Source organism: Anomalospiza imberbis, chromosome 7 (genome assembly GCF_031753505.1).
Source record: "Anomalospiza imberbis isolate Cuckoo-Finch-1a 21T00152 chromosome 7, ASM3175350v1, whole genome shotgun sequence".
In the NCBI taxonomy this organism is placed as follows: Eukaryota; Metazoa; Chordata; class Aves; order Passeriformes; family Viduidae; genus Anomalospiza; species Anomalospiza imberbis.
The window spans coordinates 33,638,565-33,665,017 of NC_089687.1; the positions used below are offsets into that span (position 1 = coordinate 33,638,565).

Below are 26,453 nucleotides of genomic sequence, written 5' to 3' on the forward strand. Positions count from 1 at the left end.
CTCAGCTCTGGCCCCTGGAGCAGCTCCTGCCCCTCCTTCTCCACTGACCTTGGTGTCTCCAGGTTGTTTCCCTCACATGTTTCCACCTCCTCCTCTTCTCTGGCTCAAAGAAAAACTGTGTCCCACTTTGTTTTGATTTTCTTCTTAAATATGTTATCACAGAGGCTTTCCCATCTCTTTAATTGGCCGAGTTTTGGCCAGCAGCAGGTCCATTTTTGGAGCCATCAGGGATTGGCTCTGTCAGACATGGTGGAAGCTTCCAGCAGCTTCTCACAGAAACCACCTCTGTGGCCTCCCCACTACGAAAAACCAGACTGTGCAAAACCAGCACAGAGGCAAACAGCTGTTCTGTTTGACAGTCAGTATAGGGAGTATGTGCAGAGATGTATTTTTACTGATAAGATGCTCTTAAGGCTCACCAAAGATGTAAGGAAGAGGAAAGCCCTTTGGTCCAGCCAGCATCTTTCACTGAACCTTGGCATGTGCTCTTTGAGTGACTTGCCTCTTCAATGTTCCTGCCCTCAGGAGAGGCTGAAGAAGAGATTGGAGTAGAGATCTGTGCATGTAAGATTAGGGAACAGTGGCAGAAGAAAATCTGAGAAAGCTGATTTCATCAGGGCCCCCTCCTGCTGGAGTAAGTGGGGGCAGCAGCTGGAAGGATCACCAAATACAATCTGTTGGGGGAATGAAAAGGGCTGGAAGAAAAGTGTGTTGCCCAGCACTGCAGTGGCTAGAGCTCAGCACTCAGTTGTAATCAGTGGATGGTCTTTGAGAAACACTTAGCATGACTTTTAAGAGAGCTCTTATAGCTTAACAGGTGACATCTGGTAGCAAAGAATTGAAATATCCTGGAGTAGTATCACAAGTTAATAAAGAATCAGGTAGCTTTACCTGATGTGAATTTTCTGACTCTTGACCTGCAGCTCTCTGTAGCAGGTATAGGTTTTGTCACCAGCTGGTGAAGGCTGGTTATTTTGGCTTGGCCCTGTGTAATTTTATTAGTAAAGCTGTTGAGGTATTAATGACTTCTCATGATTCCTTTTGTTAATAAGTATAAATAAATATTTCTTTTTTTGTTCTCCAAAATTTTGTCTCTGAATATGAGAGAATAAGAGATTCAAAGGGAGGATTGGTAGTTTCCAAATCAACATGCAGTCTCTTGACTCATATGCAATGAATAGAAGTTCTATAATGAAAATGCATTCCTTTTTCACTGATCTCTTGTCCTGTGAAAGCTCTGCCAGAAGATTAATTATCCGAGTGTAAGCAATAAAATGTTGAGGGATGATTTTGCCAGTTGCAAGTTCCAAGGCTTGTGGTTTGCGTTGACCAGAAAGCAAAAATGATTCGTGAAGGTAGTACAGAATATTAGGAAATTGTAACTTCTGCTGTTGCGAGAGTTGCATCACAAGTTTGTTGTATTTGAGTTGATTTGGGGTTTGCTTTATAATCTGAAGTCAGTGGTAGGAGGTAAGTGTGTGTCTTTGGTAGAGGCTTGCTGTGCTGAGGTTGGTGGGGAATGGCCCTCGGAGCTCCCCTTCTGCTCACTGGAATGCTGCTGAACCACAGGCAAAGTGTGAGTTCTGCCAAGGGAGAATCCCAGGGAGACTCAAGCAAATAGTATAGTGCCCACAATCCAGGTGAGAATAACACTTTATGAGAAAAACATCTCTAATAAGCTCCCTAGCAGCTAAAAAAAAGTACAAAAAAAAAAAGCCCAGTTTCCTCATAAACTAGATTCTGTTTGTTGGGCCCTTGTGGCTCTGTGCGTGTTTCTGCAGACAGAGTACAGCAAGAACAGGGTCTGTGGGGTCCTTTCTGCCTCACTCACCTGGGTGAGTGGCTGTTACAGCTCCAGCACCCTGCTAATGGCAGTGGGGATATTCAGGGGATGGTGGAAGATGACTCCAGCAAAGGCAGCAGACCAGAAAATACAATCTTTGGGTGGAGCTGGGAAGAAGTCCCACCAATGTGTGAGGGCTTGCAGGAGGATGCCATCCTGTTCATGGCTTCTGCTCAGGTGGAGCTGCAGACAGGTTGAGCCGTGCTCTTGCTGTGTTTTCTGTCACACCTTCTTGCTGGTTGCTTCTCATTGAGTTAGCTGTGGTGAGTGATGTTGTCACAGTGTAAATCTGAGAAGTCCTTTGTGGTTTGCACTGTCACAAGCCTCACATTGGGACTTGGGAGGGTTTGCAAGGATAGCTTTAGGGGATCAGTAATTAATTTGGAGCTGGTTACTCTGATAATGTGAGCTTTTGGTTCACACTAGGATCCTAGTACTTTCTGTAAATGATGTGGTGTTGTGCATTGGTTGTGCATTTACAGGGTTTTTGGTTGTTTGGTTTTTTTTTTTTTGTTTCTTTGTTTTTGACTTTTCTTTCTCTTAAGAAATTTATCTAATCTGATCTCTTTCTATTTTTGAAATTGTAGCTTTTTATTCTTTATGAGGAAAACAATCCATTTCAGTCTTACTGAGTTTCATTAACATCTTTCCCCTCGAATATGGCAGCAAGCCAGTAAAATTAATGTGCTGTTTGTCTGTCTCTTAGCACAGTTCATTTGCTCAGAAACTGTCTTGTGCAAAACTCCAGGCCTTGAGCTAGAGGCTGACATGAGTGTGCCTGTCTCCACTGCTGATGGGCCTTTAAAAGGTGTCAGTGTACATTCCTCTGTACAAGATTCAGCTCCTGAGAAGGAACACCCCCTGTGCTTTTCTACTGATGTTGGTCCTGATTTGGTCCGCAAGGCTAGCTTCCAAAAGCAGTGAAAATTCAAGCTCCCATCAACTATGTGCAGAGAATCATCAGTTAAGAAAGGCACAGAAAACTGACTGCTTGTTAATATCCATCCTTAAATGATTTATGAGGCTAAAAAGAATAAACAAGTGACACTTTATATTTTGTTACAGCAGTCTCTTATCCTTGTTTAGTATTGTTAGTGGAGAGCTTGTGTCCAGAAGGGTGTTTGGTGACACCATCAGCTGAATAAGGTCTTTCAGATGTGTCTGTCTGCATTAGTAATGAGAATGCTTGCTCTTGTCTTACAAAGGAACCATTTCTTTAAAATATAACCTCCTCTTTCCCAGTCCCTCTGCAACTGATTTCATCATCAGAATTCTCATTACAGCCGTCTTTCATCCCTTTAACATTGGATGAAAATCTCTTTGTCTTCAAGTTCCTTCAATTATTAATGATTCAGTTGTATTCTTTTTGCCAATTGGTGCAGAGAGAACCTTGGAGCAAATGTGTATTAGTTATTCCATTTATTCTCTCCTCTTCGTTCCTTCTGTGGTCTTTCTTAATAGTGCTCTTCTCCTGGTTTCTCACTCACAGGTTCTGCATCATTGCATGAGGCTTTTTGCTCAAATATAGGAGCCACTGTGCCCTAAAGACTAACTTTATTTTTGAAACCTTCTAAAAAGAGGCAGGGAGCCTTCTTGCAAATGCTGTGAACATCTTTATTTTTCAGTCTTTACGGTGGTTTTAATAAGTGGTCAGACACCTTTATCTGAACCAGTTGCACCCTATGGACCAGGTGGAAGTCTGGGGGATGGCAGGTCACAGACCCAGTAAAATTGTTGGCTCCAGATCCTCAAGTACAATCTGAGTGGCATTGTGGAGAGGCAGGGCCAGCCTTGGTGCCCTCTGCACCCCACTGAGGTCCTCCAGCAGCGAAGAGGGAAGGAGTAGATGGGGTTCACGTGGAAGAACTACAGGCCTTGTCCTCTGAGAGACTGAGCTGATGTAGTGGGAGCCCTATAGGAACTCCCCTTGGCATTCCTTTTCCAGCCCCAGTGTCCCTGAAGCTGTAGGCTTTGCAGCTCTCTGGACCTTAATGGCAGATTGGGGCTGGGATTCCCAGCACTGCAGCTGGCCCAGATTGGAAAGTTGTGGAGGGAGCAGTGCTGTACTCTGCACCAGCAGTTCTCATTAGGCTTGGGAAGGATGGAGAGAAGGCAATGTAACTCACTCCTGTGGCCAGCTGAGTTTTGCTGGAGCTGTACCGGTTGCCCAGTTAGAGAAACTAGATGCCTGCTGGACAACAGAATCCTTATTCTCTTCAAGGAGGATGCCAGCCTGTCTAGGCACTGCTCTTGGTGCTCTTGTATAAAAATAAATAGTTTTAACCTTCCTCAGTAGCAGGGGTTCTAGTTACCACACATACAGATTTGCTTTTAGTTAGCCCAGTGAATTACTCTTTTATTTCCCCTTCCTTGATTCCCCTCACTCATCCCCCCACTGATTTAGAATGTAATTGTTTTCTTCCTTTATCTTCAAAAATTGTATTATCTGAAATATTTTTGTTACTGCTCAGGTTTTCTCTGTTTTAGAGAAACCTATCTGAAAACAACATGTGCTTTACTAAGAAAGATTAGAAGAATGTTTTCCCAAACTCTCCCTTTTGCTTATCTGGACTCTCCCCAGTTTGCCAGTATCTGTCTTACTGTTCAAACCCCACATTTTGGCAATTCTCCAGCTGAGACACCAGCACCAAAGAAGATGGAATTATCTGAGTGTTTTAGGGATAACATCCCTATTAGGATAAACAAAACTGTGGTTTGTCTTTTTATGCCCACAGTAAGCATTTTCCTGTCAAACTAGTGCCCAGCTACTTCCTCCTGGTTTGTCTAGTTATGTGTTTGAGGCCTTGTCTCTCAATTGCTCTTCAGTCCTTTTTTTTCTTGATTTCCTGCTTTTAGATCTGGGAGCTGCTGTGCAGTGGGCTGCAATGATCTTGGTTTTGGAAGGTGCTTTCCTGTGACAAACGTATCCTAACTTGGGGTGAAACCCAAATTTTATAAAAGCAAAATCAGGAGTGGCGAGATGAGTTTGTTGGCATATGTTACTGACAAACTGATACTACCAGAAGTATTTTTAAAGCTGTGCTCTTGCCCTGTAGGTATTTAGACAGTTGTAAACTGCTTGGTTTGTTTTTTCTTTGCAAAGATGGCACTTTCCTGATTGATTTGTAATTTTCCACAGCTTCAAGGGACCTTTCAAGAGAGAGTGTGGTGTTTGGGAAGATGTTTGTGAAGATAAAACAGACTCTTGTCTGGTTTGTTCTGAAGTCTGAAATACTCTTCTAGAGTCAGAGAGGATCCACACAACTTTCTTAACCTGCATCTTCCTTGTTCTGAGTGTTTCTTAACTTGCTCTTTCCTATTCTAACCTGAAGTTCTGCTTCTTTTTAAAACAATCATATGCAGTAGTTGCTCACTGTTGTTCTTGTGAAAATTGAGCAATGTTGAGGTGTAGCCTTCTGTGCATCGTCTTTGTTCTGCCTCTCTGCTGAACCATGACTTGTCCTGTCTGCATTTCAGGTCACACAAATTCTTCATTTGTTGCCTTTTATGTTCCTGGCTAATCATAGTTCACTTTGTTCCTTAACTTTTCTGGTTGTATTCCCATAGTTTTGCTTTCCCTCATTTATATGGAATTTGTCTCTGTTTTCTGCATGATTTTTATTTGAACATTCAGACTCTTAAAAAGCCTAGCATATCCTTCCTATGTATTGTAGAGTTTGTTAAAGCTGCTAAACTATCTTAATTCTGCCTTTCCTTTCTAGTTATGTGTATCTCTAGAGCCTTGCACAGAGCATAAACCCTTATATTTTGAGCTGTCCATGCTTCTTTTCCCTGCCAAACTGAATGTGAGTCTTCCAAAGAAACTCAGGTGGGATGGTAGAGGAGCCAAGACTGGCAACTCCTCTCTCCATCCTCCTCTTTGCTTTTCCCCCTTTTAAATCCAGATCATATTCTCTTTGGTGCCCTAGAATTGCTGTAGGATCACTTCTCTGCTAAACAGTACCATCCTTTGAAACCAGTGTAAACCAGTGTCTGGATGGCTTATGGTAGCAAGAAGTCCTGTGCCAGTCATTGAAACAGCAGGAGGTTTCCTGACTTACTGGCCCTGCTGCCATTTGGTCCTGTCATCTAAAATTCCATGGATCAAAGCACTACTTCATCTAAAAGAAGGTCATGTCCCTTGAGATATATGAGATAAGTTCTAAGGTCCTTCATTTATCCAAAAATCCCTTTTGTCTAATGACTTTCATGTTTTCTACCCCGTTCTGATAAACTAGATTTGACTATAATCACATTACACTTCCCAAAAGTCTCCCTGGTGATGGTGATTGGATGTGGCACCCTTCACTTTGTACCCTGAGCTCATGGACAGTGTGAGTGCTGTGAAATAGATACTGTCTTTCACCTTGGGGCAACTACCTGGTCCAGAGGAGAGAAGTAATTTACGCGTACAAACAGCTTAAAAAGAATTGTGGTCAGTACTGTGAGACCAGGGTGAATGAAGGCTGTGTTTAAGTTACCTAATCCAAGTCTCCAGTCATTAAACCCATTTTGGTCTTGATGTGGGTAAGTGCTGTGGGTTCAGTGGAGCAGTGGCTGGCTTAAATGTGTGTAAGCAAAGAGGGAATTGGAATCATTGTGTTAACCACAGGAAATCTGCTTTCATGGTGATGAAAACAAGAATCAATCATAAGTAGCTAATGAACTAGCCTACAGTATCTGCTGTGTTCATTTCACAGTAAATGTGATAGGATCCACAAATTAACCCTTGCAAGGGGGTCCTCTGCAAAGGCAGTATCTGTAATGTGCAGTGCACACTGCCAGCCCTCAGTGCCTCTCTCTGAAATGCTACAGGAGTGTGCATAAATACAAATTCTGATCCAAGGAGAATCTGAGTCAAGATTCTGGAGTCATGGAAGGGCTTCTGGTGGTTTTAGCAGGGCTTTGTCTCGGAGGTCGGAGTGGCTGCTGACTGTGGTTGGTTTTACTGGAAATCTGCAGCCTGTGCAGGGCAGGTATTGGACAGGCTGAGCCTGGCTGCCCATGTCAGGAGGGGATAAGCTGTTACATCATTCTGGCAGTGCCATGTCTGGACCCATGTGATGTCCCATGTCATTCTGGGTCAGGCTGACGGCCAGCAGCGTGCTCATAAGGCTGCTTTTGTTGTCTCTCCTCTGAGGTGAGCAGAGAGCTGCTTCTCCTCCGGAGGTCTCAGCTGCTGGGAGCTCTTCCATGGGTTTCTGCCTGACTGCTTTCCTTACATAAAGTGTTGCTAAGTGAGAAGCTGTTGAAACCAATTGTGCTACATGTTACTACATGTTTCTGCAATTTCCAGTGCCTGTCTGGTTGGTTTTGCTGTCGAGGAACAGCAGTTAGCTGAGCTAACCAAATTTAAAAAATATTTCTTGAAGAAAAGTATAGACATAAGAGAAAATAATCATCTGGCAGCTTTTAGGAAGGCAGTACTTAGCTGTTAGAGAACATATTTCTTAGAAAAGATTGATCTTTAAGTTGATCTAAATCAAGATCAACTTGATCAATCTATAGATTGATCTTTAAGCAAATACCTTTTCACTGGAAGGGGTAACAGATACCAGCCTGTTTCAAGCAAACCTCTGTTTTCATTACTGCATTAACTATATACCAATGTTCTACTGACTGAAAGAACCCTTTTCCTAACTATAAATGATATATAAATTTAAATACTATCCAAAACCTATGATTAGGCAAACAGCTAAATCTGTGTATTTTGCATTGCAGTTACTGATTTCTATGTCTTTAAGACCATGCCAGCTTTGTTCATATTTTAATTGCATGTTTTGCAAAATCTGCTTCAACAGATGATTCATTAGTTTAGAATATTTTATTTATGAATTTAATATAGAATAATAGCTAAGGCTTCTGTTAAAAGTTATGACATGACATTTAATTTAAAAGCATTAGGTTACTGATTAAGTGAAGTACAAACGATACGTTGATAAATCCTAATACAGTAGCTTTGATATTTTACACTAAGCAAGTTTTTGTCTTGACTCATCACCCCACTGGTAGGCCAGGAGAGAGAAAAGGTGAGAACCAAGTGGTACAGAATCTATCTGCAGTATTTTCTTAGTCATGAACCATGTGATAGGATGGAGAAACAGTTGGTGTTTCTCTTTGATGCACAGCTTGTCACGTGGACAGCCATCAGGACAAGGGCTGTGTGTTCACTGGTGTGATCTTTGAGCCTCCCACTAATGCAGTGCTGCCTGCACAGTTCTGTCTCACAGCCTTCAAAGCCATTCCTGGATGCAGTGCAGTTGTCTGGTTTTGTGGAAAGTCACTCTCAGGTGGAATTAGTTTCTACAGGAGGGATGGTGCCATCAGCTGCTTCTGATATTGGGGGAAACACGGGGAATCAGCTGGAAATTTGGATGGCCTTCCAGGAGCAGTGCAGTCACACGGCACTTTAGGGCTGTACCAGTTGGGACACATCAGATGTCTTCATAATGTTTCAGTGATTCTCTGAGCTGGAGGTTTGCTTCTGCCGTGTCGAACTTTGGGGTGTGATTGCTCACTCACTTCTTTGCTTTTCCTTTGTGGATGGATTTTGAGGTTGGGGTGTTTGTTTTTGCCCAACTGTCAGTGACACTAGCACCCCAGAAACAGCAGGCTGAACAAGCAGCGAGATAAAGCTGTTCCCCATCCCATGCAGTACCCAGGACAGAGGGGATGGTTTATTTTGGGGTAGCTGTACAAAAGCTCGTGTTTCAGCTGTTAGTAGTATCTCTACCACATATACATGCAAGGTTTAGGGAGTAACATACACATTTAATGAATTTTGCTTTCTTATTCTTTTGTTCTCACTGCTCTCTATGCTGGAAAAGAAGGATTTCCTCAGAAAGCCAAAGAATTTTGTGGCTTCAAAGTGTTAAGTGCAGTATTGGTTGTTCTGAAAAAGGGACCTGGGAGTATTTGAATATCCTACCTCTTCCAGCTTGATTTTAGTGACATGCTGGCACAGAGAGAAATAGAAAATCCTTTTCTAGATATTCCACATATCAGTTATTTAATTGAGGAGAGTTGGCTAGGATTCACAAAAGAGAGATTATGCCTGAAAGTATCTGTCTGACACGTTTAAAAAATATAAGCTGAAGTAGGGGAAAGAGAGGCCATAATATGCCTGGGATTTGAAGACTGTTTATATATCCATGCTGCACAGATCCCCATGTTTTATCAGCTGGTGTGTAAGTGGGTGCAAGAGAGCTGGTCGTGATACGGGGTGACTTTGGATGAATGCTGGGAAAGGGTAATGTCACCAGTAAAGGCCTGTTTTACTGGGGGCCTGGGAGGAAGGACAGATGAGTCCTGTAAAGATGTTGGGATCTGCTGTGGATATAAAGCTGGTGGTACCACTGGTGTGTAAAGGAGATTTTATGATTGAAAGGGCCCTGGGCTGGCTGCATGAGGTGGGCAGATCATGCTTGTAACCTGAGGAGAAGACTGAAAACAAAGCCAGGCTCCCCCTGCATCCTGAAGCTTTCTAACCTGCCTTGAAATCCTTGTTAACCTCAAAGGCTGCTAACTCAGCCTGTGGTTTTTCATAACTGCTCCACATCTGTCCTCTGTTTTGTCTGTAACCACAGAGAGGAAGACAGTGACTTCAGCCTTACAGCCTTCCTCACTGCACAGCCCTGGTGAAAGAGCTAGTGTGCTAAACTGCATCTGCTTTTCTTGCATTAATTAGTGCTCTTCTATTTTGTTTTTCCACTGCCTTGAGAAGGGGAAAAAAATAAAACCAAGTTTTTCCCTCAAATGGATGGTAAAATAGTCTGATGTTTATTACTACTGTAGAAGATCAGACAATATTTAGAGAGTCTGGTGAAGCATTTGTCTCTTCTTAAGCTCTCCAGAAGGGAGTCATCCCTGTTTCAAGTGCTAAGACAATAGTGAATAAAAAGAAAATTCCCTGTTCCAGGGCTATTTTTACCAGAGTGGTGCAGTTCCTGTTCAGTAGACCTATGCCTCTTAATCTACATCACTGATGATATTGGAAGCTATTTTAGGCATTGCATAAAATGTTCATCGAGTCTTTGCTAAAAAAGAAGCAACCAACCCACAAGTCCTTTGTTAAACACTGGTTGCAAGGCTTCAGCAGTGATTTGGGTAGAAAGATCTTAGGCTGAGATTGTGGAAGCATCTTGCTCTGTTTGGGAGTAGAGGCTGTGTGTGACCTTGGAAAAGACCAACCTGATGACTGTTCTTTCCTCTTCCCACCCCCTCATTATCCTGAAAATGAGAACACAACCTTTATCTTTTTAGCGGTTTGGCTCTTCTAATTTATAATGGCACCTGTCTTCTGTTTTGCCCAGCATCTTGCACAGAGGGACCCAGTTTTCAGCTGGACAGTAATGAAATTGAGTTCATTATCTTGTATGAATGTGATAATGAAATAAAACCCACCTAACCAGCAAAATCTTTTAGAGTTTAGATCAGGCCTCAGTCACAGTGGTGAGATTTACTGAGATGGTAAATGTCTTTACTCCTCTTTGAGAAGTACAATGATGAAAATGTAATTTAATAATTTCCAGGATTTTGACTTGTCAACTTCCTTACATTTGTATTTTCACTGTGTTGGGATGCATTGATTTTATGTGATGAGTTTCCTACTTCAGTGAGTAAGCCTGGTAAATGTGAGGTTAAATCTCACACAGGGCTGAGTGTTCTCTGTGTTCCAGCATCTGTCTGGATTAGGCTCTTCATCCCTGTCTCCTCCTATGCCTTTTGTCTTTTCAGAAGTATTTTTATAGGTGTGAAAACATAACTCAAGGCAGCCAGAACAAACTTGATGATTAAGATGGTTTTCGTTTGCAGTATCTTAAGACGAAACCATTTGCCATGGGCTGTTTCAGCAGCCATTGTGTCTCTGGAAATGCTGGCATGGGCAGCCTGAAGGTGGTTTGGGTAGCTGCTTGAAGGTCCATCCCTAGGCTCCAGGGTGTAGGGCACAGGCTGGCAATGTGTATCCATCCCTTGTGAGCCAGGGGAGTTCTGTTAGGAACCTCTGAGAGAAATTACAGGACAGTTTTCAGGACTTCTTATTCTTCCACCATCCCAGCTCCACGATGTTTTTGTTGGGACCTCCCAGAGCTCCTGGTTGCTTTGGCTAGTGAAGGGAGCTGGAGAAGTGAGGGAGAGATCGTAGCAAGGCTGTGAACAAGCACCAACTGGTAAATGGTGGAGCTGAGGAAGAGGAGGAAGGCTTAGGGTTTCCTTGGCTTCTGCAGAGATGATCTTTGCAGTGGCAGCAGCAGACACCCCTTCCCATGAGTCACAGGAAGCGTTTTCAGAGGAAAGGTCTAAGAGTTGCACTAGTGCCGCTCTGGCTTGTTTTTTCCTGCTCCTTCCAAAAGGTCTTTTTGCTGCCATGTGGTACTTGCTCCACTGTCATGCTTGAACCTTCCTCCATTTCCTCATCCTCCTCACTGCTGTGGTGGTTGAAAGAGTGGGGAAAAACTGTCAGCTCAGGAAATATGAGCTTAAGTTACCAAGATCTGTTTATAGCAGTGAGGGTGGAATTTCTGGTTGATGCAACGGTTGATGGATGTGTGAAGTCATCCTGTGGTTGTGGGGGAAGGCAGAAGGGAATTGATTCCCTTTGCAGCCCTCTACCTCCAGAATTTTGGGAGACGGTCCCTGGAAATCAATAGGGAATTTGTTACTCCTTCCTGTAAGCCCCTTGGCGCATTCAAGGGTAAATGGGGTTTGTTGAACCTCTCCCAAATTTTGTGATAGGGAGATGTTTCATTTTCCTGTTTATAGCCTTCCCTGTCAAGTGCTCTGCTGTCACAGGGACTGAGAAACACCAGCTTTCTGCTGGGGAGTGAACCTAGTTGACTTGTGTGTCCTGAGTGCAGGGAAATGTAAGCTTGTCTTCAGTCCTTAAGTGTGTGCTGGGCTCATTGGTTACTCTTGACTGACTGCTCCTTTGCTGTGTATGCTGTTTTTATTACAAACTAAAAATGCTTGAAAACAAATCAGTTCATCTTTTCATTCTTCTTATGAGAAGAATAAAAAAAAATCATTTATGTTTCACTACCTGTTCTTTACTACCACTCCCCAGCTGAGCTGTTCAGTGCCCCAGCTCCTTACAGAACACAGGGTGGTTTCCAAATTCACAGGTTCCTTTTCCTACTGAGATTAATATTGTCCTGAAAAAAGCCTTGAATTATAAAGAGATGAGATCAAAGCAGACACAACAATTGAATAGTGGCAGTAAAACTGAAGTCCTCACTTCACAAATAACTTGTTTCTGAGCTGAAATGTGCAGTGAGCCCACAGTGAGCTGTTATACTCTTGTATTCATCCTGAAGGGTCCTCGCTTGCCCCTACTGTCCTGCAGCACTTCTGCATTTTCCCTGGTTTTATTTCCCCTCAGTGTGAATAAGCAAATGCAAGGCTCAAATAGCATAGTCAGGCTGGTTCCAACATGTGAACAGCACTAGATAGAAAAATAAAAGAAGGAGAGCGACTTGCCTTCTTGCTTTGTAAAGGAGAAAATATTAAATCCTTCCAGACCTCCTTTATATCATGTACCATCCATAAACCCCGTTTGGGGTTTGGATCAGCATCACGGCAAACCCGGGCGCGCTGCTGCCTGTGTGCAGTGCAGCCTTGTGTGTGTCTGGCAGCAGCACAAAAGAAACCAGCTGATGATATTCACAGGATTAAAGGCCCGATTCCTGGGGACACACTTGGTTGGATGCAATTAAAATGCCTGTCAGGCATTTGATACCAGCAGCCCCTTGACAAACGGCTTCAGCAGCCGCGAGGTGCAGCATCCTATTGTAAGTGGATGATGGCGGAGCTGGCTGCCTTGGCATCGTTCTCGAAATTTCTGTGGCCAGTGAACTCCCTCTTCCTCTCCCACTCAGCCTCTCTTCCTTTTCACCGCCGCGGGGACTTCTGCTAATTTGCAGTTTTCCTTTTCCTGACGTGCACATGGTAGATGCGAGCTGGTGGCTTGCAGACTGCGTCTGGCTGGGGATAGGCAGCGAGCCGATGGATAACAACACTCCGGGAGAATGATTATGCAGCAGTTATTTAAGGATAGGCTTTTGTGGTATGGCAGCAGATGAGCTGGTAATGATTTTATTTCGAAAATGTCAGCTTTGTTTGCTTGTTGAGAATTTGAGAGATTTATACCTTTATGCTGAAGCTTTTTGGATTTTGTCTGCTGTAGGTTAAAATCCGTAGCAGTGCACGCTGGATGAATTAAAATGAATAGGTAATAAACTTCTGTGCATTTGTTTATACATTGATGCATGCATAGTGTGTGTTGTATGCAGACACACCTTCATACACAGATGACTGTATGGATATGTTTGTGCATTTTTTTGTCTCTGTATGATAGAAGAAAAACTTTCCTCATAGCTAAAACCTGTTTTCCAGCAAAAATGCAGTGTTCTCAGGGTCTTTTTGCCCCTCCCTTTGTTTTGTATTAGCAGATTCTTCAGTGTATAGTCTTGGACGCAGCGTGCTGATTGGAATCCTCTTGTTCAAAGATCGGAAAGGTAGGATGCCTCTCTTTGAATGTGGGAATGAATGTGGCACAGGGTGTGGGCTGCTCTTTGTTATTTTGTTTTTTCCTTCTTGATTTAAACAATAGTTTTGTTTGTTTTTTGTTCTTGTCAGCGTTGCAGAGATTTTCAAATTGTTGTGCCAGGCACTGTAAAGTTATTTCTGATGTGTAAATGTATGCTCTAGGTAACTAATTAGCCCTTTTGGCTGCAGCTGCCAAAGGGTGAGATACAAACCCGAATGCTTTTCTATTGTCTTGTGTTAGTACAGTGAGGGTGCAAGCTGCCCCCTCTCATACCACATTTGGGATCGTCCTAATGCTGATTTTAGCATCAGCAAGGACAGGGTTAATCTGGCAGGCTTGTTCCAAGCGGGTACAATCTCTCCCAGGAAAGCAGCTCATGGTTCCAGCAGCCTGTCAGTGCTGGGTGAGCATCTGTCTGATGGCTTTTTCACATACCACTGGCACTTCAGAAATTATGTCTGTGTTTCAAAAGGAGGCAAACAAGCTGGGTTTTTTTGGTAATGTCATTGCTAATTCCCAGGAGTAGCAGTTCATTGTCCTCTTCCCCTAGTACCTTTTGGCTGTGGTTGCTTTAAGCCTTTGCGCCTGTAAAGGAAAGAGGGAGGTAAAATGTTACAGAATAAAATCTCTAAGTTACTTTGTGTTGGACTTCCAGGTATGTCAGGTAGCTAAGGAATACAGATTGCATTGACTTGCAGTGAGGACTGTGCTAAAAAAGAAAAAAAAAATCCAGGCAGGATTGAAAATCTGTTCCCTTCACCTTGAAGCAGAGAGAACAAGGTATATCCATCTTGAATTAACTTCTCAGGTGCCAGTTCTCACCCAACACCTACCAAAGCAGACTTTATGGTGTTCTTCTCTGTTATGGTGCCCTACAGGTGATCATACTTCTTAGGTCTGCATTTAGACCTGGAGGGAATGTGTGCAATCACAATATGCATGTGTATTTATGTCTTTAGCCTGAAGTTTTAGGGGGCCTTTTAAAAACATGAAAAAAACCCACAGGATTTTTTCTGGAAAGGCAGTTATGTTTCATTCTTTGAGAAAGCCTGGGCTCCTGAAATGGCCATTGCAGCTCCCCAGACAGGGAGGAATCCCAAGCCAGAACCGCACTGGCAAAAGTGTGGGCCACTGCTAACCGCAAAGCATGCCTCAGAAAGTTGATGAATAATCAATATCATTGAACCATAGGACTGGTTGATAGATGCTGTTTCCTGAGGGAAAGCATTGTGAATTTTTCCAGATATTCTCTCTCCTGTTTTCTTACATACAATTCTCTTATTTGTTTCCCTTTTCTACACATCTTTCCACTCTCTTGGCCCTTGTGGTTTTTCTGTCTTTGGCAGAAGGCTTTTACCTAATAGATCTTCCTGGAATAAAATCCTTGAAAGGAATTCTTTACTTGCCAGTTTATCTTAGCTGCTTTTAATACTGTTTCCTCCTGGTATCAGTTATCACTAGACTCGTTGAAATAGAAAAGCCTGTAGTAAATAGTGTTTAAAATGCTTTAATTTGTGAAAAATGCATTCAACGATTTGATTTTAGCTAAGAGCAAGTCCCTTCTCTTCCCTCTACTTTTAATTTCACTTCCATTGTCCAAGGCAAGAAGCCAAACTGCAGTGTCATTCTGATTTCATTAATGTTTTGCAAACTCTGTCTCAAGGACTAATATTGCTTGCTGGGCTTGATGTCAGAATCCAAGGTTTTGCTGCAGCACTGGAGAAGAGGAGAGGAAGGATCTCCCACAAATAGAAATGATAGCATTGTTAGCAGACAAGTAGAACTACCTAATTTTTATAGTATTGATGGATAAAGAGTCCAGTTTTTTGACAATGTGATCCCTTCAGATCCCAGCAGGTTTTCATTTGCTATGGAAATGTCTCTTATCTCCTGTGCACAGCATCTTATCAGTCCTCTGTGATATCTTAAAAACAAAGAAAGGGCATCAGCTGTTTGTTACTAAATCAGAGTTGGTGGAGATTGGATTTTTTTTTTACTACATATAAAAATACGTATACATTTTTTGTACTTCTGATTTAGCAGTCATTTTGGCCTCCTCCTTTTATCTGGGTTTTTAAGAGTCATGTTACAAATCATTCCTTTGGGCTACAAAGAAGAAAATGAGATGTTATACTGGCAAAAATGGAAATTATTTAAAACAATATAATTTTCTTTATGAAGGAGTAAGGGGTACTTAGGCTGTAAGAAGAGAATTATCTCTAGATTGACAGGACTTAAAAATCCTGTGGCCATAGGGTTGCCTTGGAATATCAAAAAGAAATCAAAAGAAAAAGAATATCAAAAGGAAAACATTTTGCTAGCTGATACAAAAGGCAACAGAAGCCAGAGTGCGCAGCAGCAATGAGGTGTGCTGGATTAGAGTGTGTGGGCTCCAAGGCATTCACCCAGGGTGACGTGGTGTTTGGCACTTCCCTGCCATCAAACCTATGACATGGTGACCAAATGAGCCAAAGGCATCCAGAGGGAACACGTGGTGTCACTTCACCCCCAGCGCTCTCCTGCAGGGAACAGCTCCAGGAGTGAATTTGGGCCTCTGTGTCTGCCCCTGCCCTGAAATGGTAATCTGGTTTTTAACCCTGCTCCCAATGCCCCTCACAGAGGAGGTAAGAAGACTTTATGGCTGTTCTAGGCTGGCTCTAAACATCCCTGGTTTGTTTGCTAGCATTAAATCACCAGGATTGATGTTGTCTTGTCCTGTGATGACATGGAACAAACAATGGTTTGAGCGCTGGAATGAATGGTGCTGACTTTGATTTATGTCTTGTGCTTGATGATGAACAATTCTCAGTGATGATTTTCCTGCTGTTTTACTGATTAGAAAGACTGTCTCCTAGGCAAATGGTTTGGTGGCAAATAAGGGTCCTATATTATGGCTTTTCTTTCAGCTGCAATGTGAGCAGGGTCACTTGCAGGATCTGCTTTTTCTACTTGAATGTCAGTTTTCATGGGATGTGTAGGAAGGCAGCTACCTGTAACAAAACAGGCTGACATTGGTCAAGGGACTCAAAAGTTGCTAGCGGCAGAGAACATAATCTACATAAAACTTTCAGTGACTAAGACTGGAGTTGATACATCCTGATGAAAGTTCTTTCATATGGATTTGCATCTCCTCCCATGCCAGAGCTTCCACTATTCCAGTTTCTGTGTGCTGCCAGCTGGGCAGGGCACGGTGTGCATGTGCTGCCTGTCTGGAAGGTCAGAGACACTGAGTGGTGAGGTTATGGCAGTGCTTTCTTCATGTAAAGGAGGAATTCAGTTTAATTTTGTTTTTTATTTCTGGGAAGAAAAAATTCTGTCTTTAATTCTCTGTCAAGCTACATTTAAATAGTAAAAGGTAGGGATAGTTAGCAGGAGTTTGGTTTAGTAATGCTAGAAAGGACCTTGTGTAACCTGTCAAGAAAGTAATCATTAAAGCACAAGAATCCAATGGAGAATGAACTGCACCAGGAGCTGGGCTGACATGGCTTCAACTGGAGGAAGAAGGTGCACCTGATTAGGTGCAGGCCTGTGGTTCCTGTGAACAGCTGTAAAACTGCCAGGTTAATTCCTGAAAGTTTGTGTCCTCTTTCTCTTCCTTATTTGCTTTGTCTCTAAAACAGACAAAGAAATGCCAATGTATTTCTCAGGAGAAGTATTGAGCTTTGCAAAATGATTGAGATCCTGGTTACAGGAAGCTGTGAAATTTTATCACAAGACTTAGGATGGTGGGTTTTGTCTTGGCTGCAGTAACAAAGGTGTTTGTGGTATTACTGCAGTAGCAGTAACAATAAAAGGTTAAAATACATTTACTAAGATTTGATTTCTCCCAGCTTCACCCAACAACTTTACTTTATCTTCTTCTTTGCTGTATTGAATTACATTATGATCATAGAGGCCAGTGATGACATTTAAGATGTTAATGAATAAATAGTAATCAATTAATCTGTCCCATTTAACACAAAAGAATGGCTGTTTCCTGATGGACACTTAGCTGGCATGCCAAAGCTGTGAAGGACAGTCTGTGTTGCCAGTAGCATGCTAGGAAAAAACCTCTGTAGCAACAATGCTGCTGAGTCATGCTTTACAACCCTGGAACATTCCCTGAAAGGCTGGAGGTGCAGATTAACTTCCTTTCCCCATCCTGGTCAGGGGACAATTTGTTCCATTTTTTGCCACCAAGTGAAGCCTCTAGATAGTTATGCATTGCTGTTGTTATCACTGACCTTTTATGGGGTGCATTAGCATGGAGCTTGTGAGAAATCATGGGCAATTTATTTTAATGCATTGGGTGTCAGTCGGTGCTAAATCACAGAAGCTATTTACGTTTATTTTCTGAGTCATCCCAGCTTCTTGTGATAAGGTGATTTTTTTAGTGTATATGGTTGGTAAACTGCTTTTATCTCTACTTTTTCTTATTTGGTGTGTATATCTTGCTTAAAATGCAAATGTATGCCTTAATTGGCTAAAAGAAAATGAATCACATGTAAGGAGGTGCCTTTCTTTGCCTTTTCATTGTCAAGGGGAAGGGGTTCATGACTGCTGGAGACAGGAATAGAGAGCAGTAGGGGACATACCAGAGGCTGTATTAAGTGAAAGGATAAAAGTCCCTGTAGCATCCAGTTGTCTCTGTCTTTGTGATTCCCAAGTTGCTTCCTTCCACTTGCCCAAAGGGACCTGAGCACTCTGCTGCTCCTCAGCGTGGTAGCATTTGATACTGAGAGGCTTGATTTTATGGTAGAATTCATAGCCCTGAATTTGTCTGATGAGAAGAAGATACTTGGGACAGCTCTGGGCACTTGCACATCCTCAAACATTTCTTTCAGGTGTTTGAAGTACAGATGTGGAAACAAGGTCACGACACATCTCTGTGGAAAGTTCCTTGACAAATCACTGCCAGCTTCAAGTACAGGGCAGCACAGTCCAAGCATAGGTAGTACAGCAGAGAGGGGATCCTGCTGAACTGGTGTCTCATTTTTGCTCTGGAGGAAGCCCCTAGTTCTTCCTGCTCTGTAGTGCCAGGAGCAGTATTCACCTGCCCGTACATCCCTGTGCAGCTGGGCTGTAGTGTGGCTCAGGGTGCTCTCAGGCCCCACGTGAGCTTCTGGCAGCATTGCACAGGCCAGGGTGGTGCCTCAGGTTTTAGCTTTTTCTATTTTTCAGACTCTGTGCTGCTTTAGTGTGTAGTTCTGAGCTTCATATTAAGGGATGGTGAGCTCTCTTCACAGAGTAGGGAGACAAAACAATTCCTTCTCTAGCTGGGGACCAAGGACAAATGATCCAAATCTCAAGCCCAAGAGCAGAAACCATGTGGACTGGAGAGAGAAAAACAAGAAGGATGGGACTTCATAACTTAAAGCTGTAATTAGACAATTAACTCCAATATGCAAATGGATCAGAACTTATAAAAGTGAGAGACCCCGTGACCAGTTGTCCATTTTGTGACCATTTGGGTTCATCTTGGGTGTAGCCCTGGCCGGGCTCTTGTGCTGCCCAAGGTGGATCCACTGAGGCCTTTTAATAAATCCCCACTTTATTCTTTAACTCTCCCTAGCCTCTGTTCTAGGTCAGCCATCAGGAGGCATCAAGGGACTGCTGCTCTCTTGCAACTGTATTCTACATCTTCTCTGAGCATCAGGAGGGTTTTATTGGCATTTCTGAGCTGATAATTTCCAGTATAAGATGTCAGTGGAGTTGATTTGGAGTTTCACAGGCTTAGAAGTATCTCTTCCCGGGGTGGATTTTCTATATCCACACCCGCCTTGCTCCCCCTGTTTTTTTAGAATATCTGAGGCTGAAGTTTCATGGAGAAAGGACAGCAGAAGTGGACAACACAGGGCTGATACAACATGGAGATTAATCAGGCTCCGCCTTTGGGTAGTCTAGCCCTGGAAACCAGCCTGCCCTGTTGAGATTCAGCACTGCTGCATCCTTCTTCCCTTGTACCCAGCCCTCAGCACACCAGAAGACAAGCTCGCGGGCAGCTCCAGCTTGCCTTTGTCTCTGTCTGCAATCAGAGATATAAAAACCCTGTCTGCAGTCATAGTCTCCCTGAAGTTGTCTCTGGCAGGGGTTAGAGAAGGGACAAATCCACTAACATTTTGTAATTTAGGACAGAACTATCTGCTTTAGGTTTTCCATAGCTGCAACAGTTTAACTGAAATCTGTTGAAGGGTGGATTTATTTGCATTGATCCAAACCCCTTCTCAGCACTTTTTTAGTGGGATTGTAGTGGCCTGGTGGATGAATTGGCATTAGACTCCTCCATGCTGGCAACGGGGTGTAAACCAAGCTTGTGGTGAATCAAGATGGTTGATACCTGTATTGATGAACGCATATTAAATCTGGGCTTAGCTGTTGCTGCATTTCAGTGTGTGCCAGCCAGTCTGTGCTGCCAGGCCTCATCCTGGAGCTACAGCCAGGTATAATCCTGGCCACCCACAGAGGTGCTCAGCCCCTCTCATGGCCAGCTGTCCAGTGAGGGCAGATCCCTGACCCAATGACATTCTGCTCCTGTGGCTCCCCAGGCTTCTGGCAAAGTCGAGGGTAGTCTGACTGTTGATCCTGTGCCTTTTAAAAATTTATGGGAAATTGGAAATACACATACTTCACTTTTCAGTGAAACAAGGTGCAGTTGAATGTGCAGTGAGCTCCTTACTCATAATATGTACTCTGCTGGAGCCAGTGTGCAGCTCCTACATTTATCTCTGAATTTCTAAATGACAGGACAACATTTGATTAATCTTTTCTTGGGTTTAGCAAAATGATGATAAAATTGAAGGAGCATTAGAAACCAAAGAATGAGTCGAGATGGCACTGATTTTTTTTTAATACACGTAATAGAAATTAAAGCTACAAATTGAGAACCTCAGTCATGTGCTGAATGTCCTCAGAAAAGACAGAAAACTAAGATTTAAAATTCTGTGATCCCCCCATATCCCACAGTCCTATGCATATACAAAAAGGGTCAGCCTCTCTTTACAGAACCCACTGGGCTCCACAGAGATTTGTGCTCAGCACCTGTTGCTGTAGGCTCACTCTACTCAGAGCTGCTCCTGATCTCCCCCTGAGCAGAAGCTTGGTTCCTTCTTGGGTAGATGTCCAGCGCCTCTAGGAGAATTGAGTCCTCTTCTTGGAAAGTTGCCATGAAGTATGGCTGCAGTGCAGCAAAGCATGCTAACAGTCACTAAAGTAAGAATTGGTGCCTTTATTTGTGGTGGTGGCGTTACATAATAAGAACAGCAGTACTTGTAAGGTCAGAGTGAGGCATGGGCAGAACTGTTCGCTGCACCAACCTTCCCTGGAACAAATGCCCTTGAGGGTCTAAATGAATAAGCTCACTCTTAGGTTCGTGGTATTTAGTGTCCATTAGTAAACATGTCTTTCAGCAAACACTTGTGGAAGTAATTATGGAAAGGTAAATTCAAGGCTAATGTATACAGCTACTAAAAGTAGTTTTACAATTGTATGCTAGCTAGTGTGTGTAAAAACTTTAAATACCAACGTATGTGTAACAAGGGGGGAAACTTGAGGACTTTAGTGATTAATTATAGAACAAAAGGGATGGAAACCATGCTCCATGATACAAGTAAGGCATCCATGCAGCTCACAGTTTGCAAACAATAAAGAACTCACTAACAAATAAAAATCCTCAAAGAAACAAAATCAAAAGAAAAGAAACAAAACAAAGGCAGAGTTCTCTGTAGTTGCCTGGCACTATCATCTGAACTGATGCACATCTCTTGGTTCCCATTAATTCTGTGTCCCCTAAGTGTTGTGTTTTGCAGATCTTGGAGTGGGTGGGTAAGTGTAAGAGCAGAGTAGTCAGAGATTTTGATCTTCATAAACCTGTTAGTTCAATGTGGTGGGGTGGCCCTTAGTTCATGGGACTGGCTAGGTTGCATTCTTGGGAGTTTTTGAGTGGGCATATTGTTATTGTGGTGCAGTCCTGTTATTTTCAGTGTTGTTGTCCTGTAACTTTTACCTCAGAATGATATTTACAGATCGAGCAAAAGCTAGAGCCTACCTTTTCTTGTGTGCTGTCATTTCTCATTTTGTGTGTCTGTTGGAAATGCAACATGTTTAATCTTACTTAGCATATTGAGTGGAGGGAACCAGAGCAGAAGGGTGTATTGAATCTAACAGTTCCTGCTCCTGGGCATTTGTGCTTGGCAGCCCAGGTGCAGGTCAGAAGGCTCTGCACAGCTCTGTTGTTGTGGTTTGCCTGCACGAGTTGGACGTGGATGTCTTTAGGCAGGAGGGTCTGCACATGACCAAAGAAATGCCTCCTGTTTCTGCTGTGCCTGTGCTGGTGGTAGTGTTCTCCACCACATGTGGAGGCCACATCTCTGCCTTTTGCTGAAGGTCATACTAGTTTTTTCTTTTCTCAGTTGTAGAGAGATCTGTGCAGGAAACATTCCTCTAACTTCTGCTGCTGTGTTTGAAAAAGGTTGCACGGAAGCTTAGGGCTGTTGGATGTCCTTTATAGGCAACTTGGCAGATGATTGTAGTTCCGCTTCAGAGATGTCTCCAGCACCAAAGCCACCTCAGTTGCCTTTTGGGTTGTGATGTGGCACAACTGCAGCTGTGCTACAAAATACTTCTTGGCTGTGCAACCCAAAACTTTTTTGTTGTTAAAGGTTAATCAGAGCGAAGCAGGCCAAACATAAGTATTCAGCCAAGGTGAATGGCTTTGAAAAATATTTGTGATTTCCTCCCTAAAATACAGATCTGTCATTAACAGTGGAGAAAAGTAGTGAGATGTACAAAAGGGGATACAGTCAAATCATTGCATCTGTGTCCACATGTTCACCTACATTTTTTAGTGTTTGTATTTTCTTGAGCTCTCTTTATTACAGATAGCCTGTGTTATACCACTGTTGTGACCTACAAAATTCCTTTTGCAGTATCCAAATGAGCATGAGAAATACCAAAACAAACTCTTCTATCTAATATCAATGCAGGAGTGCTGGAGTTAGAAATATTTTTATGAGATCTGTTGCAGTAAAGTACTATGGACAGAGCAATTCCTGGAACAAATAAGCTTCTTCCTGTAGCCAAATATGTGTGTATATATGTGCATAATCAAATACCATAGAGAAATGTATATAAAACCATGGTGTCAGGAGGGGAAGAAAACAGTGTATCTTCTTTCACTCACCCAGAATTTCACTCAGTTTGTAAAACCCCATTGTTTGGGATGTTTTAGGGTGTGGATTTTTTAGTTTTCTACATCTGTCAGAGGGGAGATGATTACCTTTCTATCTTGCCAGGCAGAAAGGTTATTTAGGTGTTCTAAAATACTGTTACTGAGCTAAAATTGGTAAAATCATTCTAAAAATACTCTTACTGGGCCTAGAGTAGCAACTGTGGAATTGACTGTTGACTTGAAAAACCTTAGACAAGGCTTGCAGTGAAGGATAATCCCAGATGTGAGCATCTCCTTTCCACATGTATTTTTGTTTGAATAGTTTACTAAATGTAATGAAAGCCCCGAATTGTTCATGTGGATTCTGTCTGAAATACGTTACCACCTGTTATGGACAGGTTTAAACACAGAAGAGCAAAGAAAGCTAAAGTCTCTGTATAAAAAATGGAAAGAATGTTGAAGGTTTGAAACACTTCCAAAATCGAGATTAAAACCAAACAAGATTAAATGTTGATACCAAAAGATTGGTACATTTGTATTTAATAGTAAGGGAAGCAAAGAGAAAAACAGAGCAAAGTTAGAAAAAAAGTCAAAGTTACTTAAAAAAGCATTGAATAGGTCATCACCACACTGTACTTTGCACCAGTTTTGCCTTCCTTTTTATGGGCCTCAAGGCAGGCTACTCACGTCCAATACTGCGTGCAGTTTTCAGGAGTTAAAGAGTGATTGTGATGGGCAGACATAATGACAAAGCACTTTTGCAATCCCTTCAGGTGTTAAGCAGTCATAATGATGAAGCACTTTTTGAAGCCTTTATCTCACTATTAGGCTCTTACACCACCTTTGGATTCATGTTATGATGCTAATACGCTTTCTTGCAGTTTTGCTCCTTTCTCCTTAAATCAAGAGAAATAAATAGTTGTATAATAAAATAGGCTGTAAGTCATATATTATGACAAAGCTTAGAAAGGGTTTTGAGGATTTCCAGTCATGAGTGTTCACGAGAACTCATTTTCATTTCCCAGCAATCCTGTTTGCAGATATCATCGGGTATCTATAAAGATGAAGTAGTGCAAGATGTCAGTGAGGTGGGAAGCAAGGACCCTCAGCTCCTGCAGGAAGCTGCTGGCCATGTCTGAAATGCTGACTGGAAGGGCTGTGCCTGCTGGGCTGCCTGCCAGCACAAAGACAGTGGCAGCGTCTCTGCAGGTTTGCTGTCGGAAGGTTAAGCCCATGGATTGAAGTAATCCTTACAGTATTAAAAGCCCCAGTCTTGCAGTGTCTGTAGGGGAAGGGCCTGTCAGCACAGAAACTTGCTCAGATATCTCTGATTGAGCGTCTCTCACCAGCCCCTCCAATGTGTCCCCTGCAGTTTTGTGGTTGTCTCTGGCTGTTGGTTTGTCAGGCACATCAGCAGCTTTTGCTTTTGGTAAAATGCTCCCCCACAGCAGAAACTGGCCTTGGATCTGAGGCCCTTGGCTGATCCATGTCATTCCATATTCACTGCAGCCCACTGGCTCTGGCTACCCCAGCTGACTCTGGTTTCCTGGTCCTTTTGCCCTGCATCTGTCACTGATCCTGTATGTGCAGAAAGTTTGTATCTCTGAAGTGAAAATTTTTTTTTTTTTTGGTGCTCTGCTGTCCATGGCAGCTTGTCTCAGAACCCCAGTGGAACACCGGGCTTGACAGGCTGCCTGCCACATTTCCAACACAATGTGCCCCTGCCTTTCCCAGAGCTGGGCTGTTTTGTCCCTGGGTCTGAGGTCTGAAGCATGTGTTTGCAAGGCACAGAGGCATAGCTTATCACTGCTGGGCAGGAGCATCTGTCCCAGTCTCTGCTCATGGTGTGCTTGATGGAGAGAATGGGTGAATTGCTAAATGAAAGCGTGGAAGGAAACCCCATGACCTCTGCACCTGTTTTAGGTTAGAGGGCTCCATGAGACAAGAGCCAGCCTTTGAATCAGCTTGTCTAGAGCTGGGCTGGGCATAGGAAAACTACTTATCTGTTTAAAAAGACTTGATGGCTATTGTGTGGCTGCCATCTGTCCTATTTCACACACAGTAAATGCGTTTTATTATCATCTTTAACCATGTCTTACTAGGTCTCTAAACTGCTGGTCATTCTGCATTCATTAGTAAACAAAGAGGCTGCCACTTTTTTTAACAGAAAATAATCTTACTACAATAGTGGCAAATGAGCCTTTTTCCCCTGTTTTGGCATGAGTGTCTTTCTGCACAAGAAATGTGATTGATAGCAGGGACCTCACCGCAGCATTTATCATCCTCATTAATCACAGCACTTTAATAGGGCGCTTGGCTTTAAACAGAAGACAGTGGCCATCTAAACAATAGCTGGAGCATTAAGCATTGAAAGACAAAATTCATGTTATGATTTTTTCTTAATATTAGGAGAGGGGAAAAAAAAATCCACGTTTTCAGGATTTCAAGGAGAATGAGTGTTGGGTGTGGAGGATGCTTTGGGGAACTCTGTAAAAAGTTTGTTAGCAAGAGTTAAGAGGTTTGAAGGAGTTTTCAAGTGGGCTAACAGTAATAAAAATGTAATAGCAAATGTGTAATGCACTGTAAACATGGTTTGTTGTGCCAGTTCACATCCCAGTCAGTCTGCTTACCTGCTGTCAGGAGATGGTAGTGATTCATGTGCTTATGGTTGGTTCCACTGTCCACATGGCAGCAGAGAGCAGACTGAAGGTCTTGGAATCTCTGGACCACTTCTGGATCCAATCACATGCAGCACTGCATGTGAGTGGGAATAGGAGTCACTCTGAGAGCATTATCAACATCAACAATGAAGACTTTTAAAAAGATTGCAAGCATCGAAGTGTCCAAGTGGCAGTCTTCCCTTTGGCAACCTGTTACTAGAGTTTTAATGCTTGCGAGAAAGCAGGAGTTTTCTGGAAGATTTCTGAAGGTGTTTGTTGTCTGCAGACAGAGGTTAAGCTCAGGCAAGTTCAGGGTTCCCCTGTTGCTGTTGGAAGTGTCCTCTTACTGTTCCTGAGGGCTGCAGGGAGCCCTGTGGTTGTGCAGAGATGACTGAATAGTCTTTGGGTGCTCAACACTGTCACTTTCCAGTGCACATCTGTGAACTAAAAATTGAAAGGGGTCTCAGCTCTTTCTGTAGCAAAATCCTACACAGGTCTCTGTGCCAACAGGGTGAGAGGGAGGAGTGAGTCCTCCAGGATATGAAATATGCCAACACTCTCAGGACCTTGCTTCCTTCACCAGAGGTGGAAGTTGGGAGGTGGTTGGTACGTGAGTGAGTTAATAGACAATTGAATTTTAAGGTCTTTTCAGAAATGTATTGGTCTCTTTTTTGCCCATTTCTAGTCTCTGTCTCATTGAGATCTGTTGAGCTTCTACAAAAAGTTTGAAGTGCCCCAGTAATCACTACATGAATATATCGTAGTATATCCTAAAGGGGTTATTGTTATGGAGTGCTCTACCTGACAATATCAGCAAGGGAATGACCAAGAGAACATTTCCTTTTGGGTGCTTGTGGTCACAGCTACTCTGTGGGATCCCTTGCTGCTTGTAGGGGAAGCATCTTTCTGCAAAACTTGAGCCAAAACTTGAAAAAAGCTACCTAATCAAACAAAAAGAGAAGTGGCAGAGGAGGAAGGGGAATAGAAAGATCCTATTCTGTTTTGAAATCCTGTTGGAACTGGCCACCTGTGTGGCTTTGGTATTGTTCTGTTGCAGTGAGTAACAATTTGTAGAAAATGAAACTTCTTTCCTCCTGCCCTAACCACCCTGAACACTGTTTGCATTTAGGATGGGAGCAACCGTGGGGTTGCTGCATTGTCACTTAAGCAAAACTAAGGAGCAACTACAAGGTGTTTTAGCCATTGTAAAAGAAAATGTCAGTAACTGTAGATGGTTAGACACTGAATAAAACAATTTGG

At 42.8% G+C, this 26,453-nt stretch overlaps 1 protein-coding gene across 50 annotated transcripts in view; it reads left to right on the forward strand.

Annotated features, from left to right (window-relative positions):
* Positions 1-26,453, forward strand: part of MAP2 (microtubule associated protein 2) — a 234,233-nt gene that overhangs the window by 83,365 nt on the left and 124,415 nt on the right. For 30 of the 50 annotated variants that reach the window (XM_068196479.1, XM_068196483.1, XM_068196485.1 and 27 more), the window contains one exon: positions 13,291-13,356. The exons of 3 other annotated variants lie outside the window; for them this stretch is intronic. In XM_068196479.1, coding sequence (XP_068052580.1) covers positions 13,291-13,356 — 66 coding nt within the window. Of the gene's footprint in view, positions 1-12,641; positions 12,926-12,966; positions 13,071-13,287; positions 13,357-26,453 lie in introns of those variants that run through there. 17 more of the 50 variants (XM_068196476.1, XM_068196477.1, XM_068196478.1 and 14 more) reach the window with 6 other exon arrangements.